This window comes from Oncorhynchus mykiss, chromosome 4 (genome assembly GCF_057628025.1).
Source record: "Oncorhynchus mykiss isolate SJ-2025 chromosome 4, ASM5762802v1, whole genome shotgun sequence".
NCBI lineage: Eukaryota > Metazoa > Chordata > Actinopteri > Salmoniformes > Salmonidae > Oncorhynchus > Oncorhynchus mykiss.
The window spans coordinates 10,221,097-10,241,412 of record NC_143025.1 but is presented as its reverse complement, the minus strand read 5'-3'; the positions used below and the strand labels follow the sequence as shown (position 1 = coordinate 10,241,412).

General features: G+C 41.0%; 2 protein-coding genes and 1 long non-coding RNA gene across 4 annotated transcripts; all 3 read left to right on the top strand.

Moving 5' to 3' along the window:
- The first annotated feature begins 3,046 nt into the window (after positions 1-3,046).
- LOC110521253 (uncharacterized protein C11orf96) lies at positions 3,047-6,688 on the top strand. The gene has a single exon (XM_021598699.3). It carries the CDS (start codon positions 4,721-4,723, stop codon positions 5,192-5,194), a length of 474 nt encoding a protein of 157 aa, XP_021454374.1. The 5' UTR covers positions 3,047-4,720; the 3' UTR covers positions 5,195-6,688.
- Positions 6,689-7,878: 1,190 nt separating this feature from the next.
- On the top strand, positions 7,879-12,544 carry LOC149983694 (uncharacterized). Its single transcript, XR_016495091.1, has 4 exons — positions 7,879-8,127; positions 8,270-8,410; positions 9,539-9,664; positions 12,075-12,544. It is a non-coding gene; the product is annotated as an uncharacterized LOC149983694 (long non-coding RNA).
- Positions 12,545-15,146: 2,602 nt separating this feature from the next.
- Positions 15,147-19,389, top strand: LOC110521252 (uncharacterized). Of its 2 annotated transcripts, XM_090231098.1 has the most exons (3): positions 15,147-15,474; positions 16,051-16,116; positions 17,083-19,389. In XM_090231098.1, exons 1-3 carry the CDS (start codon positions 15,279-15,281, stop codon positions 18,087-18,089), a joined length of 1,269 nt encoding a protein of 422 aa, XP_090087224.1. In that variant the 5' UTR covers positions 15,147-15,278; the 3' UTR covers positions 18,090-19,389. The 2 variants fall into 2 exon arrangements, with proteins under 2 accessions (XP_090087224.1, XP_021454373.2); XM_021598698.3 differs by lacking the exon at positions 16,051-16,116 and having other exon boundaries at positions 15,148-15,474.
- Positions 19,390-20,316: the final 927 nt, after the last annotated feature.

The following is a 20,316-nucleotide window of genomic DNA, read 5'->3' as shown; positions in this document are numbered from 1 at the left end:
TAACTCTACAAATACAGTCATGGGTGGTAACTCTACAAATACAGTCATGGGTGGTAACTCTACACTTCACTCGAAAAGAAAAGGCACCTTGGGAAATATGTAAATTAGGCTTTACAACATACAGTGTTAAAACAACACCCCAAAATGATTTACTGTAACACTCCGTGTATTCATTTCGTACAATGAGAAAGTGTAACAGCATCAGCACTAAGCAGAGTGAGTCCAGGTAACTCTAAATAAAGTGTTTTAAATTTTCGCCTAAAATGACATACCCAAATCTAACTGCCTGTAGTTCAGGACCTGAAGCAAGGATATGCACATTATTGATACTGTTTGAAAGGAAACACTTTGAAGTTTGTGGAAATGTGAAATTAAGGTATGTTATTCATGAAATTAATGTTAACACATTAGATCTGGTAAAAGACAATACAAAGAAAAACAGTTCAATCTTTAACACTTTCAAAAGTGTTATTTTAAACACCAGTACATTGGGACTCATATGGTCACTGAAAATAGTGTACATATGACCCTTTCAGAGTTAAATGTCCAACATTGATTTTGTTGTGTTGTATTTTCCAGGGTGAGTCTGATCTCTGAGGGATATCTAACTCCCTAGAGGGGCTATATTTATTCCCCCCTCCCCCATCACTTCCTGCTCGAGGCTCCCGAGTGGCACAGCGGTCTAAGGCAGTGCATCTCAGTGCTAGAGGCACTACAGACACCCTGGTTTGAATCCAGGGTGTATCACAACCGGCCATGATTGGGGGTCCCATAGGGCGACGCACAATTGGCCCAGCGTCGTTAGGATTTGGCCGGTGTAGGCCGTCATTGTAAATTAGAATTGGTTCTTAACTAACTTGCAATAGTTGAATAAAGGTAAGAAAATCATCCTACCTCTTTACTGACCTTCTATATGGAGATGTGAAAACATTAAGATGTGAGGCTTCATGCACATTATACACACATCCTTTATATGTATACACTCCAGATAGAGGACACACAACATGCTGTATGTCCATGTCACACCCTGACCATAGTTTGCTTTGTATGTTTCTATGTTTTGTTTGGTCAGGGTGTGATCTGAGTGGACATTCTATGTTACATGTCTAGTTTGTCTATTTCTATGTTTGGCCTGATATGGTTCTCAATCAGAGGCAGGTGTTAGTCATTGTCTCTGATTGGGAACCATATTTAGGTAGCCTGTTTGGTGTTGGGTTTTGTGGGTGATTGTTCCTGCACCAGATAGGGCTGTTTTGGTTTTTCCACATTTCTTGTTTTGTTAGTCTATTCATATATAGTTTCTTGATTAAAGAACCATGAATAATAACCACGCTGCGTTTTGGTCCGCCTCTCCTTCCACTCAAGAAAACCGTTACAGTACACACAAATATCTTGTATGCACACACACTCACTGGCCGTGTCCAAATACTCAGACTAGCGTAATAAATAGTATAAAAAAAAAAAATGTAAAAACATTTTATAGTATGTGAAATACTCCGATTGCATTGACTTCATTTTGATACGGCGTGTAAAATTTAGCTGGTTATCAGAGTCGGAAAAGGTGAGTGAATTCTACTAGATCACGGTTACCACGGTGACGGGTGGTGTCAATATGGCAGGTAGAGGGAGTGAATTCTACTAGATCAAACGCTGGACTGAGTATATGGTTTAATATGTAGTACGCTAGCACGGGTATTCGGCCTCTTTTTCACCGTACTCAACTGTGGTACCTTCCCCTCCCCTTCTTAGTGCCCTGACATTTGCACGGTTACCACGGTGACGGGTGGTGTCAATATGCCGGGTAGAGGGAGGAAAGCGGCTGGGTCAGGAATGTGGCCTGTGTTCCCCTCACCTCTGACCTTTACGGAGCAGACTTGGCTGGTCATGACTTTTCCCTCTCACACAAACACACAAACACACACAGTAGGTAGCCTGGATCGTAGTCTACGTCTCAACCTGTGTTATGTGAAAGGGAAAAGTGTGGGCGTGCGCGCATGAACACAGTACGTACACCCAGTATACAAAACATTAGGAACACCTTCCAAATATTGAGTTGTATCACCTTTTGCCCTCAGAACAGCCTCAATTCATCGGAGCGTAGACTCTACAAGGTGTTGAAAGTTGGCAGGATGTCCTTTGGGTGGATGGACCATTCTTGATACACACGGGAAACTGTTGAGCGTGAAAATCCCAGCAGCGTTGCAGTTCTTGACACAAACCTGTGCACCTGGCACCTACTACCAGACCCCATTCAATGTTTCTTCAATGTTTTGTCTTGGCCATTCACCCTCTGAATGGCACACATACACAATCCATGTCTCAATTATCTCACCCTCTGAATGGCACACATACACAATCCATGTCTCAATTGTCTCAATGCTTAAAAATCATTCTTCAACATGTCACCTTCCCTTCATCTACACTGATTGAAGTGGCCTTAACAAGTGACATCAATAAGGGATCATAGCTTTCACCTGGATTCACCTGGCCAGTCTATGTCAGTGGAAAGAGCAGGTGTTCCTAATGTTTTGTCCTCTCAGTGTATAGGTCCTTTTTTACTTTGACACACATAGTAACAGATTGACGAGCCTCCTCTGTCCTCTGGCCTTCGCGTGATATATAACAACGGAAAAACAATCCTTTCCTTCCCTGCAGCCCCTTGGACTCCGAGCATCTCTTCTATTGAGCGGTGTAATACTACTCCCCCCCCCCGTAGACTCCTGTACTCCGACGCTCCGGCATCACTTTACACATTCAGTGGAAAGTGAAAGGCAAGCCTACCCGTTAATTAAAACTACGGACATTAGTTTTCCGCCCGTCCGCCTCGTTGATAATAATGAAGTTGCGCAACTACTCAACCAGACTTGGGTTTAAGACAGAATGGAGCAGAAAGAAGTCCTGTTGGTTCTTCTCCTGGTCTTTACAGCGCCGGTCCAAACCCCATGTACAGTAGAAGCATTGTGTGCCTGATCATAATAGGAAAAACAACTCTTTGCCCCACAAAGGTCTCTGGGCCAACACGGTGTAACACCGCTCATTCGTCAAGAAGCATGGGTGGATACAGAACCAGTAAATCATATGCATTTGTGCACACACACACACACACACACATGCACAAATGCAAACACACACGCACACACACACACACACATGCACAAATGCAAACACACACACACACACACACGGTCTTACCACCAGACAAGAATGTCTTATGAACGTGAGGTCACCTAAATGGCAACTTGTGACAGAAGGAGATGACCTTCATACTGAGTTAAAATAGAGCTGATGGCTGTAGGGTGTATTTACAACTTTACATCTTCTTACACCCCCGGTGTGTGTCTGTGACTGTGTCTGTGACTGTGTGTGTCTGTGTGTGTGTGTGTCTGTGACTTTGTCTGTGTGTGTCTGTGACTGTGTGTCTGTGTCTGTGTCTGTGACTGTGTGTGTGACTGTAAGTGTCTGTCTGTGTCTGTGTGTGCCCAAATGCATGCAAGTGAAGAGTATTGGTAAACAGTGAGCTAGTCTCCTTCTAATTCTCCTCAGGTATCATCCTAAGAACGCATGGTGAAATGAAATCTGTTTTAGAGCCTGCCGTCATTGCCGTAACCCGAGGGTGACATCCTAGCTAAAACCCTACCGCCCTTTAGGGTCAATGTGGTCTGAGCACTGACAAACGTGCCTCGGAGATGACCCGCCTCAATCCACAGCCACATGGGATCATTTTTTGTTGTTGTTGTCATTACCGCTATGCATTACAGTAATGGAGGAGGACAAAGGAGCCTCTTAAAGAAGAAGTTACAGGTCTGTGAGAGCCAGAAATCTTGCTTGTTTGCTTGTCTGTCATAGTTGAAGTGTACCTATGATGAAAATTACAGGCCTCTCTCATCTTTTTAAGTGGGAGAACTTGCACAGTTGGTGGCTGACTAAATACTTTTTTGCCCCACTGTATATGTATTTATGTGGGAATTGCATACCTTAATGCCTTAATGTTTATCTTTGCGTGTAACCATGCATATGTACACTGCAAGCACAGCTGACTAGCTATATGGTTTCCCCCCCACAACCATTTGGATTATCTAACCTATACACATCTAGGATCCCTCTAAATCTTTTTGTTTGTTTCAGTCTTTCCCTTTACATTCGTTCCCTCTCTCCACCATTCCCCATCTCTACCAAACACACTTCTCTCCCTTGCTCCTCTCTCACTCCGTTTCTGTTTATTTAGGGAGACTGACTCTGGATGACTGATATGGAAGCCGGAACCGTGACTAAGAGGAGTGGGGGGGGGGGTTGATGGCACAGAGAGAGAACGAGGGAGGGGCAGTGAAGTTGACTGGGTAGCGAAACAGAGCTATAAAAGCCATTGCCGGAGCTGTCTGTGTCAGTAGCAGAGCTATAGAGAACCAAGAAGGAAGAACTGTGTGGACAGATATATTGGATCTCCACTCACACGGGCTCTACTAGGATTCAAATACTGGAGAATTGGAAAACAGAAGCCAAGGCTTGACAGAGCAGCTCTTTGGTACAGACACTGAGTTTCATCATCCGCGACTTTGGAAGATTCTATGAGAGTTTGATGTGTTTGTGAGAGAACTCTGCTTCACTATCAGAGAAAGAGCCTCTGACAGAAGAGGAGGCACCCAATAAAGAGAGAGAAGAACTTTGGGACGCGAAAAAACAACTGCTTTTCACACGTGCTTTCACACTCAGTGCTCCACACATGGCTGTTGTCCGTCCGATGCCCATGGAGACCCAGGGCTTCCACCACATGGCTGTTGTCCGTCCGATGCCCATGGAGACCCAGGGCTTCCACCACATGGCTGTTGTCCGTCCGATGCCCATGGAGACCCAGGGCTTCCACCACGTGCTGCCTGCCCACTTGCTCTCCTCGACCATGGAGGAGTTCCCCCAGCAGCTCCCCGTCCCCAAGGGGCCCGCCCGTGGCAAGAGTCGCCCCCGTCGGCCCCGTGAGGCCCGCTTCAAGACCCAGCCCGTCACCTTCGCCGAGATCGCCGAGGTGGAGGAGGAGGGCGCCTCGCCCCTGGAGGAGGAGAGGGCGCGCCGGTCTTTCCTGCAGTCCCTGGAGAACCTTCGCCGGAGCACACAGGCGCTCTACTGCCCAACGACCGGCCGCCGCACAGCCACGCCCCCACAGCAAAGCCTGGACTCCAGTGACTCTGACACTGCCCAGTGAGGGGCGGAGCCTGAGGAGAAATAGAACGTGTACGCCACCTTCCTGGCACTGACACGCCCCCTTTTCCCTACAAATTTTTTGCTGCACACGGGGGCCCAATGAACTGAGCTCGACTGATCTCCAAGCTGCTCCTGTGTATATAGAGGCCATTCTCCTTGAAAATATATGTTTCTACATACAAATATACTGTATATTAGCATATCGATATACACTGAGTATACAAAACATTAAGAACACCTGCTCTTTCCATGACATAGACTGACCAGGTGAATCCAGGTGAAAACTATGATCCCTTATTGATGTCCCTTGCTAAATCCACTTCAATCAGTTTAGATGAAGGAGGAGGAGACAGGTGGTTAAAGAAGGATTTTTAAGCATTGAGACAATTGAAACATGGATTGTGTATGTGTGCCATTCAGAGGGTGAGATAATTGAGACATGGATTGTGTATGTGTGCCATTCAGAGGGTGAGATAATTGAGACATGGATTGTGTATGTGTGCCATTCGGAGGGTGAGATAATTGAGACATGGATTGTGTATGTGTGCCATTCAGAGGGTGAAAAGGGCCAGACAAAACATTGAAGGTCCATTGAATGGGGTCTGGTAGTAGGTGCCAGGCGCACCGGTTTGTGTCAAGAGCTGAAACACTGCTGAGATTTTCACGCTCAACAATTTCCCGTGTCTGTCAAGAATGGTCCACCCACCCAAAGGACATCCTGCCAACTTGACACAACTGGGCCATCCTTTATTTACTAGGCAAGTCAGTAGAGACCATGCCCTGACTAATTGAGGATGTTCTGAGAGCAAGGAAGCGAGGGGTTATTAATGTTTTGTACACTCAGTGTATGTGGCTATGGTATGCATTTGAAGCATGTTTTTGTAAAGAACTCTACCTAGTAATATATATCACTGGCTGGATTATATTGCTAACGCTTCTCAGAGAAGATAGGGTTAGCACATTAGCTTTGACACGGTGTTGAATACACCTCTTCAGATAGATTCCTTTTCTACTGCCCGAGGACTTCAGGACAGGAGGCCTTGTTTGTTTTTTTTGTACCTATTATATTCTGCTTCAAGGAGATTGAAGTGTAGTCATGACAACAGCAACAACAACAAAATGCTCATTGGAGATTTGACTGACTAAACTCTGAAAGCATCGACCGATCACTGAAAGTGATTCAACGGTAACAACATTTAGGAGATACTTTGAAACGCTTTTGGCACAGCTCTTACTTCTGTGTGAAGCTCCACAGATAGAAAACGACCTCTCATCCTTCATCTTGAAGATAGGAACAAAAAAAAGCGCTTTCCAGACGTGAAAATATGTATTCTCTTATTTTGTTAATAACACGCCAAAACTATACCTTTTATTTTGTTCGTTGCCTCTTTTGACTTCTTAAAGTCACTCTTGATTTTTAAGATAAATATCATTTATACATTTGTTTTACATCTATATTTGTTATGTTGTACTTTAATAAATATTTGCAAATATATCCTGTTGTTTTCTCTTTTGCTCACATGCAAACACGATAGAACTTTAGTTGCTAATTCTTTACGTCAAATTTTGGCTTGAACGTTAACTGAATGTCAATCAATCTATTATATCATTATAGGATGAGATAAGCAATGAGTTCTGGGACAATATTTCTGTCACTTAGGCCTCCATTCCAGCATTGGGGAACATCCCTCTTCTTTTTTTAGGGGAGGGGGCACCTACACAGCTGACCCTTGGAGACCTCTAGAAGACTCTAGGCTGCTGAATGACAAGTGACAAATGATAGGCCTAGCAGGTTCATCAGTGGCCATTTCACCAGTACATTACTGAGCACACAATGCTAGACTGTATTAGGCATGCACCTGCTTGATGGTTGGCGCACATATACAAAAAGTAGGCCTCCTGTTTCAAGTGTAACTACAGAAAGAGAAGTAGCTAGATTACTTTGTTGATGTGTGTGGTGCAGGTGCAGCGACGAAAAATAATCACAGTAGAGCTAAATCTTGGGATAACACTGTGTGTGTGTGTGTGTGTGTGTGTGTGTGTGTGTGTGTGTGTGTGTGTGTGCGTGCGTGCGTGCGTGTGTGTGCGCGCACTTGATTCATGTGTGTGTGATTATGTGTGCAGACACGTCTATACACATGCATGTTATTTTCCAATCCATACCAACGTTGTGTGAATTGGTTGTGACCCTGCTATTGTCACGACGTCAACAGATCCAGAAGTCCGAACACAAACCACTTCCTGTTCTCCAGCCATCTCTGAGTGATGACAACTGCATGCACATAAAATGGCCAATGTCATTCACTCAACAACAACAACAAAAAACACACACACTAGACCCTGTGTTTACCATGCACTTCACTAGTTGACAAATCTCACATCGTTTTTTCTTATTTTACCAGCTGATTCAAGTCTACAAACATTTGTGTCATGGATCAGAGGACAGGACTGGAGGAAGGGAGCAGGGGGAGAGAGGAGAGAGAAGGAAAGAGAGATGTGTTTCTCATTTCTCGTGTCGTGGTGACAGATTGGCCACTCCAGTTCATCTCTCCATTTCTCGCCCTGCGTCTCCCACAACCTATTTTTTATACTGTTGCCGTGGAGATGGGAGAGAGAGAGTGATGAAAATGTGATGTGCGAAAAAACGTCAGCAACATGAACTGCATCTTTCATTTTCATTCCCCCACACTTGGCTGTTGGCAACACCTCCCTCCCAGTCGGATACACAACACAGCTTCAATGACCCTGATGCTAACTCTCTCTGACATTTTGGCCAGGAGGAACCATTCCGGCACAACAACATGTTCAGTTCCCTCTTTGTTAATGTTTCACAGATGGTGGCCCTCACTGTGCTGGTGCATTTTGGCCGCTCGGATATTGATATACACGAGTATAATTAACATTTTCTCTCACCCCAGGTCGTCTCCATGAACAGTTAAGTCTACTGTTTATTTGATGTGTTTGTGTTCTGATTCATTTTTTTTTTTTTAAATGACATTTTTGTTCCGTGCAGCATTGTGGAATCATCGGTTGTTCTGATATTTACTTATGTAACCGTCTGTTCTCTTACATAAAGAGGTCAGTTTCAGATCGAGATCAGATGGAGTCTCAGGGAGAGAGGCTGGCGGGGACAGGAGTCGTGCCAAGAAGGCAGTAAACGACAAAGGCTCTCGCAGAACTCCTGCTTGAGTCATGCTTATTTTAGATGTGTCCGAAGGTGAGTCTCATTGAGATAGGAATCTCTAGCCCCGTTTATACCTTGTGCTAGCATGTGTCCTTTGTCCTGATGGTGACCACATCCTGATTGTGCCCATGTTTGTAGGTGTGTAGACGATCGAAATACACATTGTGAACAGATTGTGATCTGATGAACCTGTTCAGATTTTAAATTCTTGAATTGATTTTTCTTTCTCTGAATTGACTGAATTAAAATGGAATGAACATTGTTGTTAGAAAAACAGTTGGTTGCGTAAATACTGTAGTAATTCATATTTTTTGCCTAAATACTAAAATATCAATGTACATGCAAAAACAGAGACGTTAAATGTTGACCCGTCATTCAGGGGAGATGCCCCACATGTTTAGCTGTTGTCTGTTTTCCATGTTATTTGGGCATTAGCACGTATCACATGCTGTATTGTTTGCAAACAATGTAAAAAAATTATAATAATTGAGTTGATGAAGCCGCATACACACATGGTCTCTTTTTTGCTTTCTTAAGTATGGCCACTCCAAAATGCAGGTATTTCAGCCTAGCTCAGTGCTTTCTGTGGTGGTGGGGCAGCCAGCAGACAATATGGAGCGTAGGGGTTGGTAATGTTCTCTAATCTACGAGGAGAGCTCGAAAGTTCAAGTCCCTTGGGTGCTGCCATAGAGTTGCATTAGAAGTGCCCATCCAAGAAGGCTCAATGTCATTGGCCACATGTAAAATGACGTCAAATCACGTTATATCTACAGTAGCTTTGATTGGACTGATAATGTCCACGTCATACTTTCAAAATCGTAGCTAGCAAGCTAGACAAACAGTCATCATCATGAATCAAGTCAACAATCTACTTTTCAATCCTTGTCACATGAAAAGACAATGTAGATAAATCGTATCAGCCATTGGACATAAACATTACACAACAAGTTGAAATCGCAAATTCAACAATGAGTGGTTTGGAAGGAATCAGTGGCTAACTGCAAGCGTTGCATAGCAATCACTAGCCTGGTATTCAGTAGAGTGGGTGTGTGGTCCAAGTCTGGGTTTAAGGGTCTCTTTTCTAAGAGGGAACTCAGGCCTCTTTCTAGAGCTCCGACCTGAAGATCACTGATGTCCTGATTCAACTTGTTTTTTTTTCAGAGTTCTCAGTAGTCTTGAAAGAACCATAAATCCAGAGAATGCCAGACTTTGATGACAAATTAGATGACAAAATTTGCCCACAAGGACCACCGCTCCACCTTCCTGTGGTGAGCACATCACAACAAGGTGAGTCCAAACATGTATTGTATGCTGCTGCATAAAATGTAATATGTCAGGGAGATATGTATACTGTAGGTAAGAAAGTAATACTAAGTGTATGTTGTGTAGTAAGCTATTAGTAACCCATGTGCCTCCCCAAAGTCGGTCCCTTTCCCCCTCATAACTTAGCCAACTGTTCTGACCTGGTGGTGCACATGTAGCCTATAGCCTGTTTTAGAGAAATGTAATCATCTAATATTGTAAAAGCTTTCATTGTCTGCTTATATGCCCCCTTTATTTATACTACGGTTCTGACTCGGTGTACAGGGAGAATACGGTAAGAACAGCCCATGTTCTGAATTCTGTTGCTGTAAATTTCAAATGGGCTAAGCAAATAGTTATATTAACTACATCCGTCTTAGCTCGCTCATTAATGTCTTCATTGAAATTACAGATTGCCTCTTATCTGTCCGTCGTCCCATTATGCCATAGTTTGTACATCTCAATTGTAATTAGAAACCACATTTGTTTAAGCAAGTCAACCATATCAGCTATGTTTTTTTAAAGGGTAGTAAATGAGGCTGAATTAACTGTTTCTCTGCCAGACAAGGCTCCGCTGATAGCCAGGTGTAGCAGTGGTAAGGATTCATGCCATGGTGCTGTCGGGACAGCTTTATGTAGGCCCTAACAATTTGTGGGCATCGATTGTCACCAATATAGTGCAATTAATGTATTGTTTATTGTTGTGTTGTGTAGTGGCTTTGCTGGCATGCATAAGTTTTTTTTAAACGATGCATGGTGGCCATATTTCTAATATTTATCATAGAAAGAATGGAGACATCTACATTTCCTAATGTTTTGTTGGAAGTTAACCTTGCATTTTACTGGCTACACCGAGAAAAGTACCTCACGTCAGTCAGAGCTGTCAGCATGCTGGTTTGTAAATCCTGTTCGGCCAAAACGAGTATCTAAGGGATATGTGCTATTTTCAGGATACGATTATAATCCAAGTACTTTTTTTGTAATTATCTGAGATCGGAAGAAAAATAAAATTTTCAGGAGCCATCAAGTATCTTTCTCATGTCAATCAGTCATGTGCAAGGTTCTACGTGGTCTAAATAACTCAACTGGCTAGTTTGCCTGTCTGTAAAGAGAAGGCCGGGCTGTACGTAGATCCTGCTGCTCTGATTGGATAGAGAGAAACAGTATTTCTGTCCACTCGCTTCATAATTTCACCCGATAACTTTTCCTTGCATGTTTTAGGTCTGATCAGATAAATCACATGGCGAGGATGTTTGCTGTCAACGTGCATAGTATCTAACAAGTGGGGCAAGGGTAGGGGGAAAATATAAAACGGATGGGCATTCTGGCTGAGTGACAGTAACGAGGCTCGTTTTTTTCGATCATGAGCCGCCTGAAGCCTATCATCCGATCCTACTATCAACTGTCAATTGACGTTAATTATTACGAATTCCAGTAGCGCAAAATGAGTCTAATGCTGAAAAAATTACAATACCAAGCATTTCAGATCTGTGTTTATAACATGCAGCAAGATATTTCATACGTGTTTTATCTTTTTTTCTGCATGCAAAAACGTTAAAACGACCTCTGAATTCATTCAAAGTCATCTGAAACACAACCAAAATAAGCTGTTATATATATATATCCCAAAAGTTTTATAAAGTCACAAGCTTGATCTTCAAATGGCGGGTAAATTTCTAAACAGTAAAACAGATATCTATGAAAATACACTCAAATAAAAGGTGCTGTTCTGTCACCTCATTTGATTATTTAAGTCAGTTAAGAACAAATTCTTATTTACAATGACAGCCTACCCCAGCCAAACAACATCTTATGCATATTGCATGTTTATTTTACTAGGCAAGTCAGTTAAGAACAAATTCTTATTTTCAATGACGGATTTGTACCTTGTCAGCTTGAGGATTTGAACTTGCAACCTTCTGGTTACTAGTCCAACACTCTAACCACTAACTACCCTGCCGCATTGCCAAAATAGGTGTAAAAAGGTTCCTTTTTCGGTCCAACATTTTGGGCAAATTTGGTGAGGTGTCTGGGAACATACGATTTAATTTAACAGGAGTCAAATAAAACTTGAACATGAATTTGTAGTTAGTTTCCTGAAACATATGAAACTAGTAAGTGCATAGTGCATCTTATTACAGATCTCAAGCCATGCCTCCTCATCAAATTCCATACCTAAATCGTTTTCCTACATCCTTTGAAGAGGGATAAAGGCAGATTCACATTGTCTTGATAATGTACACTACATTTTAGCAATTATTCCTTTGATAGATATAGATGTGGTTATTCATTCTACAACTTCTGACAACATACAATACTATCAACGATATGTGGAATGGATTGACAACATGCAATAATAATATAATCTGTTTATGTTCCTGATCTGCAATAACAGGACCTCTAGTCTCATTAGAACGTATGGACTCCTCCATTGAGAAGAGAAGAGGAGACAGAGGACAGCCTTGCCGGGTTCCTCTACCCAGGGGAAATTCTTGGGAACTTAAACCTTTGGTTGGAGACCATAACTCTGGGACTGGTAATAAATCACTTTGACCCATTTGTTGAAATTAGCATCCATATTACATTTTTGCAAAACAGAGAATAGGAAATTCCATTCCACTCTGTCGAACGCCTTCTCAGCATCAGCATCAACAGTATAGAAGCAGTCTTGTGCTCCTTTACATGGTTGATAACATCAAACGGTCATCTGACATTATCCGATGAGTACATGTTTTTTAGAAATCCCGTTTGATCGGGTTTAATCAGTGGTGTAAAGTACTTAAGTCGTTTTTTGGGTTATCTGTTCAATTTACTATTTATATTTTTGACAACTTTTACTTTACTGCATTCCTAAAAAAAAAAAAATATTGCACTTTTTACTCCAGACATTATCCCTGCCAACCAAAAGTACTTTTGAATGTTTTGCAGGACAGGAAAATGATCAAATTCTCGCACTTATCAAGAGAACTCTGGCCTGGCGGACTCACTAAACACAAACGCATCTTTTGTAAATAATGTCTGAGTGTTGGAGTGTACCCCTGGCTATCCTTACATTTTAAAAACAAGAAAATGGTGCTGTTTTTTAAATTATTTGTACTTTTACTTTTAATACTTAAGTATATTTCAGCAATTACAATACGTTTCCTATTGAATATTGATAGTATAATTTTAAACAGCTGATATTCCCATTCAAGTCAACACTCTCTGATGTGTGGACCAACCATCTTTATGCTACCATTTGAAATGTGAAATGTCCATTTTATTCCCCTTTTAATACATTTACCAGCCAAAACATGACATCCACCCTGTATTCAAGAGCACGCTGTGTCTCATCCAATGGAGGGCACAACAGTAACACCTCAGATTATGTGAAATAGGGCCAAAGCTACAACATATGCAAAAGTGGAGAAAAAAAATTCTGATTCCACACGTTTTTAGACAATATAATAAAGGTTAAAAAACGACATACTTGTTATGAAAACTGTTTTTTTTTTTCAAGAAATTATCAAATAGTTTGGCAACCCTTTTTGTAAACTTTTTCAAATTGAAGTGATGAAGACATGGATGTCTCATGTTAGGGTCGGGTATGCAAAATGAGTCAACTTTGAGCACCTCTATCTCCTAAATGTTTTGACATTCAGGTCCAAAAACGTACTTTCTGACCACTTCTAACATGGGCATATTTGTATGGAATGTTTTGTTCAATAACACCCTTTGGAGCATTCGTCTTTTACTGTTAAAAATACAATTTTGTAACGTATCACACTTGGTATTCCTTCTACGCCCCCTGCTGGCGGCAACAGGCATAAACAATTCCCAATGGAAATCGTTCGAGGACTCCCAAACATGTTCTATACATAAAATCTGATACCATATATTTTTATCGGTGTCACACAAACCTAAACTGACATTGGAACATCAGTTTGTATTCAAATATTTGAAAATAAGAAATTTCCCAGCAAGCACATATTGTTCTGAGAATATATGTTTCTTTGAGCTTGGCGAGCGTGGTCGTCATATGGTTATTTTGCATACAACCTTTCCACAACTTTCTGGGAATGGTGCAAGATAGTTGCTTGGCGCTGGAACATTCTCAGCATATTTAAGGAACTTAAATTACTTTAACAGAACGTTTCCTAAAAGTTCAAACATGGTTACATTTCATTTCAATTTTGTACATTTTCTAGAACATTGTCCAACTGGTTTGACATTGGGAATGTTCTCAAGTAGTTCAGAGAACATTAAGAAACAACGTTCTGTGTAATTTAGTGCTTCAGCATAACGTTTCCTACAAGTTATCTCAGGGTTCTATTTAAAGTCATGTTCTCAAATTGTTCCAAGAATGTTAAGAAACAACATCGTTCTGAGGGAATTTCCATACATCAGCATAATGAATAACATTTCCTCGTGGTTCTATTTGAAGTTATGTTTTCATATTTCCCGATAAAGTTAAGAAAACTTTAGTTTTAAGAATATTATTTAAAAACACACATCAATTACGTTCTCAGTATCAACAAAACTTTCTCTGTCCTCAATCTTGTTACGTGTTTTCAGATGTGTTGGCCACGCCCACTAATTGACCATACCTGATCTTAATGAGTGTTTGTTTCCTCTGAAATGGGGTCTATTTGAATAGACTAAAATAAATAGCTTTATATGCGTAAAAAACATGAAACTCTAACTCCCATCCTGGTGGCACAGTGGACTAATTCAATGGATAGAAAACAAAATATTATATACTATACATAGACAAGTATGTGGACAGCCCTTCAAATTAGTGTTGTTTCGGTTATTTCAGCCACACTCGTTGCTGACAGGTGTATAAAATCAAGCACACAGCCATGCAATCGGCGACATGTAGCCTAGTGGATAAGAGCGTTGAGCCAGTAACCGAAAGGTGCAACGCTGGAGAGATTAGAGTTGCAGGCTCATGTCTGTCAGAGCCGAGAGAGGACGAGAGATAATTGAAAGTGAATCTCATTCTAGTTCTGTGTGAGAGCAGGCGCGCCGGGCCGACTCAACCCGAATCAACTTTTAGAATATCAGGTCCGGGGGAACAATTAACGAAGAGGCCACTATAATTAACTTTAATCGCTTTAATTATAATCTTTACGTTGCAAAAAGTGCCAATTATTTTTCATGCCACGAGAGGTACCGGATCCGGCCAAATTAGGTTCCGGAACGAAATATTCCAATACGGAGATGTGTACAGGATCCGGCTCAAATTAAACACTGGTGATGGGTGTATGGTAGAGGAAACTGTCGGACATGTTTATTATATTGTGAACTGTGTGATTTAGGTAGGGAGGGTTTGTTTGATGGGTCAGACAGGTTGGATGGGGTTTGGGGTAGGGGGGGGTGAGGTTTGTATGGATTTATAAAGGTTTTGGTAACATACTATAGTTGTGTAGGTAGACCGTGACCGGACTCACACTCCAGTACAGTAAGCGGCGGTGTGTGCAACTTTCCAGTTTGTTGCGATCCGCCAAACAAATGCAAATAAGAAAACGTAATTTCCTGTTTTCAAACCCGTAGTTATAGTGACACTTGAATAGAAAAATAATTATACATTCTCCCACTAATCCCTTTGCTCCCAAAAATGTCTAAACTTCAGCAGCTCAATGTGTTTCTCAACGAAAAATTAACAGCAGTTCCTTTGGAGATATCTGTAGTAGTTAAAAAAACGATCGCAGAGTATCAGGAAGAAATATCCCGTTTGGAACGGGCGAATGCACGTCTACGAAGACTGCTGGATTTGGTTTTCAAACCAGAGATAAAGTTGCATAGATTAGCAGGTTTGTGACTACGTCTCTCTATTTGACATTCATTTTACATTGTAGACTAATTTGTGTCATTTGATTTGAGAGGCTTTGCGTAATACATCACTTAGTTACATAGTTATCTAGCTACTGACTAAAAGTAATCCGATATCCTTGGGACGTCCAACTGACAGCACCCTATTGAGTTGACGTTTAAAATGGTTAAAGGCCCAGTGCAATCAAAAACGTGATTCAACTGTATTTTCAGGGGTGAAAGTAAATTTGATTTATTCCAGGTATGGGAACTCCTGTTTGTTTTTCTCAGCTAATAGTCAGCACAACAGAACATATCAGCCCAATTCATAGGCCTATGCTACAAATTAAACACAATTTGTTACACATCTGCTTAGTAGGCTATATAATCTGTTCGATGTCAATAACATTTCCTAATGTTTTCAATCTGATTACACTCACACAATCACCAAGGTCTCTATAAAAAAATATATATATTTTTAATTATTTCTTTGTTTTTCATAAACAGTTTTTGCTTTGTCTTTATAGGGTATTGTGTCTAGATTGATGAGGATAATTTTTTTGTTTAATCCATTTTAGAACAATGCTGTAATTTAACAAAAAGTGGAAAAAAGGGAAGGGGTCTGAATACTTCACGAATGCACTGTAAGTAGATGAAAAGTAGCAAAAATGCTAAATTGTCTGTGATGAGATTTGAACTGACAATCTTTGAGTTGCTAGACGTTCGCGTTGTATGCCCACAGATCCACCCCGACCAAACACTTTTTTTTTGTTTTTTTGGTCTTAAGTGGCCATCTGTAACCATACCAAACGCAACATGCTGTTTCTCTCATTTACATACAGAATCATATGAAATGTTTTGAGACCAGGTTGGTCAATTTGGTTAGTATTGTGAAGTAACTACAATGTTGGGGATCCATCCTCTGTTTTCTCTTATCACAGCCATTAAACTCTGTAACTGTTTAAGTCACAATTGGTCTCATGGTGAAATCCCTCAGCGGTTTCCTTCCTCTGCGGCAACTGAGTTTGGAAGGACGCCTGTATTTTTGTATCTATTCCAGTGAAGAAGACATGGATGTCTCATGGTATGGTGGGGTATGCAAAATGGGTCAACTTCGAGCACCTTGATCTCCTGAATGTTTCGACAATGTTTTGCCACTTCTTTCCGTGGACAAACATGTATGGAAAGTTTTTGTTGTTTAAATCAAAAGGTACACTGTCAAAAAGCGATTGAATTCATATGGATTTACCCAGTCATTAGTTTCAGACTGTATATAAAGAATGTGTTTAAAAGTCTGATTTATTAGGTAAGGTAGGCGATGTGAAGTTGATAATACCTGGGCTATTTACTGGGACGCATCATGCGTGTTCAGTCCAATGGATAAAAAATTCACAAGCAAAAGCCAACTGTTGGATTGCCACCATACTCAGTTAGCCTCAGTACTCAGCCTTTGTTAGCCTTAGCCTATAGCTGGTTTTCAAATACATATTTTATGTAACTTCACTTACATCTGACACAACAAGACAGGAAATAGAGGTAGAGCCCTATTTCTTGTCTCTTTTCAGCGTTTTAAGTTTTCATCAAATTTCATCCTTTCTCCTTTCCTCCAGACCTCCAGCGGCTCACTGTCTCTGAAGAGAAGGTTAACTCTGGGCAGCAGGAGTGGAGCTCCTATCTGGGGCCAGTGGAGTCTGATACTGAAGAGTCTACTTGGAACTCTTTCAACATCATAACGGTAGAGAACCAAAAAGAATCTGATGGCAACAGAGAATCAGAATCAACCAGTGACTATCAGCCCCCCTCGGAAGTAAATCCGGAAAGTGACAATGATGAAAGTAATGGCGGAAAAGTGCATAGAGTGGAGAAGAGAATACCTCTGTCGGGGTCAAAGAGACGACGAGGACGGCCAAGAAAAGAAACCAGTGAGTTGACGGATCCGAAGTGTGATGTGTGCGTAAAATACTTTGCGACAGCAAGTGGTCTGGAAAGGCACCGGCAGTTACGGCACAGTGAAGACAGACCATACATGTGCGATACATGTGGCCAGTGTTTCGCCTTAAACCGATACCTGACCCGACACATGAAGATTCACACAGTGGAGAGACCACATCGCTGCGCGGTCTGTGGCAAACGTTTCTTTCACAAGGAAAGCCTGAAAAATCACATGGTTAATCTGCATACAGGGCTGATTTTTAAATGTGATTTGTGTGGGAAATGCTTGTCGACAAAAGGTCGTCTGAAACTGCATAGGCAAAATCACACGGGGGAAAAATCGCATCCGTGCAAAGAATGTGACAAGGCTTTCTACTGCGAGTCAGACTTGATAAAGCATACGAGGACTCACACTGGGGAGAAACCGTTTCAGTGCAAAGAATGTGGCAAGTGCTTCGGCGAGAAGGGAAGCCTGACAAAGCATATGATGACTCACACACAGGAGAAACCACATTGCTGCAACGAATGTGGCAGACGCTTCAACCTCAAGGGAAACCTGACAGTGCATATGAGGACTCATACGGGGGAAGGAGTTCAATGTCATTTGTGTGGAACTTACTTGAAGTTAGCAGCAAGTCTGAAGAGACATCTGCGAACTCACAGAATAAATATTGCCAATGACTGAGAACACATAACAATGCACGTTGTGTAAAATGTGTTGTTGGAAGGTAGAGACTATGTTAAGAGGACACCCCTCAGGTCACGGCTCTTGCTACAGTCTGAAATCTGGGAATCTGTTCAATGGCCATTTTTACGGAACGCTATCACGTTATCAAATTCCAATCAACTATTTATTACGCCCTTTTTACAAACGTTACACTCTCAAGTCCAAGTTAGACATTTTCAGAACTGAAGAAGTCTGTGAAGAAAAATCACATCCCACAACATCTGTTGTGTAGATTAAGTTATTTGCCTTCACCCCCAAATGAATGGAAAAGATATGAAACCAAATCAAACCAGGAAATTAGATGGTTTTCAGCAGTTAGTCTAGTGGTTAGAGCGTTGGGCCAGTAACCGAAAGGTTGCTGGATCGAATCCTTGAGCTGACAAGGTAAAAATCTGTCGTTCTGCCCCTGAACAAGGCAGTTAACCCACTGTTCCCTGGTAGCCTGTCATTGTAAGTAAGAATTTGTTCTTAAAACTGACTTGCCTAGCTAAATAAAGGTTACATGTACAAATGTCCATTCATTTGGGATTCAAATCTAATTTCATTTGTCACATGCTTCGTAAACAACAGTGAAATTCTTACTTACAGGACCTTCCGAACAATATAGAGAAATAATAATACACAAACGATAACATGGGTTACCAGTACAAACTCTGGGTACTGGGATGTTGTCATTCTTCTTTTCAAGTCTGAAAACGTATGACAAACTTTAATTTTCAGTGAAATCTCTTTAATTTCTAAGAAATGTAATTTATGTTTTTTTCTGATACATGACAACTACTGTCATATGTCTGTTAACAAAGCTCTAATGGTGTGTGATGTGGTAAAACTTTATATCAGGTTTGAAACACGTAGTTTGTTGTACATGGTTTTTGGCAATAAAATGGACAGAGCCCAGACAAAGGACATTTTTTCAAAATATATTGTTTGTACCAGAGAGAGATTTTTGTATTTATTTTATATTTGATTTATTTATTTAACCTTTATTTAACTAGGGCAAGTCGGTTAAGAACAGATTCTTATTTACAATGACGGCCTACCCTGGCCAAACCCTAACCCGGACGACGCTGTGCCAATTGTGCGCCGCCGATCTAGGCCAACATAATCAATAATTATACTTTACTTAAGTTTTTTATTTTTCAACAGAAAACATTTTCAAGGTCTCTATTTTAACAAACTAAACACTATTGTGAATCTTGAGCTGCCATTGTTGATTAAAGTTGTTCTTTATAATTTCAAAATAAATGTGTACAATTAACTGGTTGAAGAGATGTCTAACCAATTTGCACCGACTTCATAAAAACTGATCCACTGGAACACGCCCACGACTTCTAATGCCTCAACTGCACAGGACAGACAACAAGGTACGAGTGTAACAGTGGGCATTTTTTAAGTATTGCGTGATAGTGGACTTCTTAAGTTGCCTGCTGAGATTTTTGTGGTACGTGTACAACTAAGAGATGCAAAGAATTCTGATTGAAAAACGTATTTTAGTCATAAGCTTTAAGGCTGAACGTATAGGCTTTAAGCACAGGATGATCTGGGACAATCAATTATTCATCAGGAGCTAATTACTCCATACAAAATTAAAGCAACATCATAAATGAGCGGCTTTAGGAGAAAATGTATGTGTGATTTTCTTTAAGTAATAGAAAAATATATTTTCTGGAAAGTATACATTTGATTTCAATGTGTCAATAACATCAGTCTGGCCACTAACTCATCACCCTGAGATGCATTTCAAAACAGATTACCAGAAATGATTGTTTCTAATAAAGTCCACTTTGTGAAGACTTCCACAGACTTTAACAGTAGACCTGTGACCCGCAGCCTGGTCTCAGACAAGACATAACATAGTAAATGTAAAATTACACTGAACAAAAATATAAACGCAACATGTAAAGTATTGGTCTCATGTTTCATGAGTTGAAATAAAAGATCCCAGTTCCATATGCACAAAAAGCTTATTTCTCTCAATGTTGTGCACAAATGTGTTTACATCCCTGTTAGTGAGCATTTCTTCTTTGCCAAGATAATCCATCTACCTGACAGGTGTGGCATATCAAGAAGCTGATTAAACAGCATGATCATTACACAGGTGCACCTTGTGCTGGGGACAATAAAAGGCAACTCTAAAATGTGCAGTTATGTCACACAACACAGTGCCACATATGTCTCAAGTTTT

Coding starts and splice junctions, on each gene's coding strand:
- LOC110521253 (XM_021598699.3), top strand. CDS start 4,721: ATGGCTGTTGTCCGTCCGATGCCCATGGAGACCCAGGGCTTCCACCAC.
- LOC110521252 (XM_090231098.1), top strand. CDS start 15,279: ATGTCTAAACTTCAGCAGCTCAATGTGTTTCTCAACGAAAAATTAACA. Junction 15,475..16,050: donor AAAGTTGCATAGATTAGCAG/GTTTGTGACTAC, acceptor AATCCATTTTAG/AACAATGCTGTAATTTAACA. Junction 16,117..17,082: donor GAATACTTCACGAATGCACT/GTAAGTAGATGA, acceptor CCTTTCCTCCAG/ACCTCCAGCGGCTCACTGTC.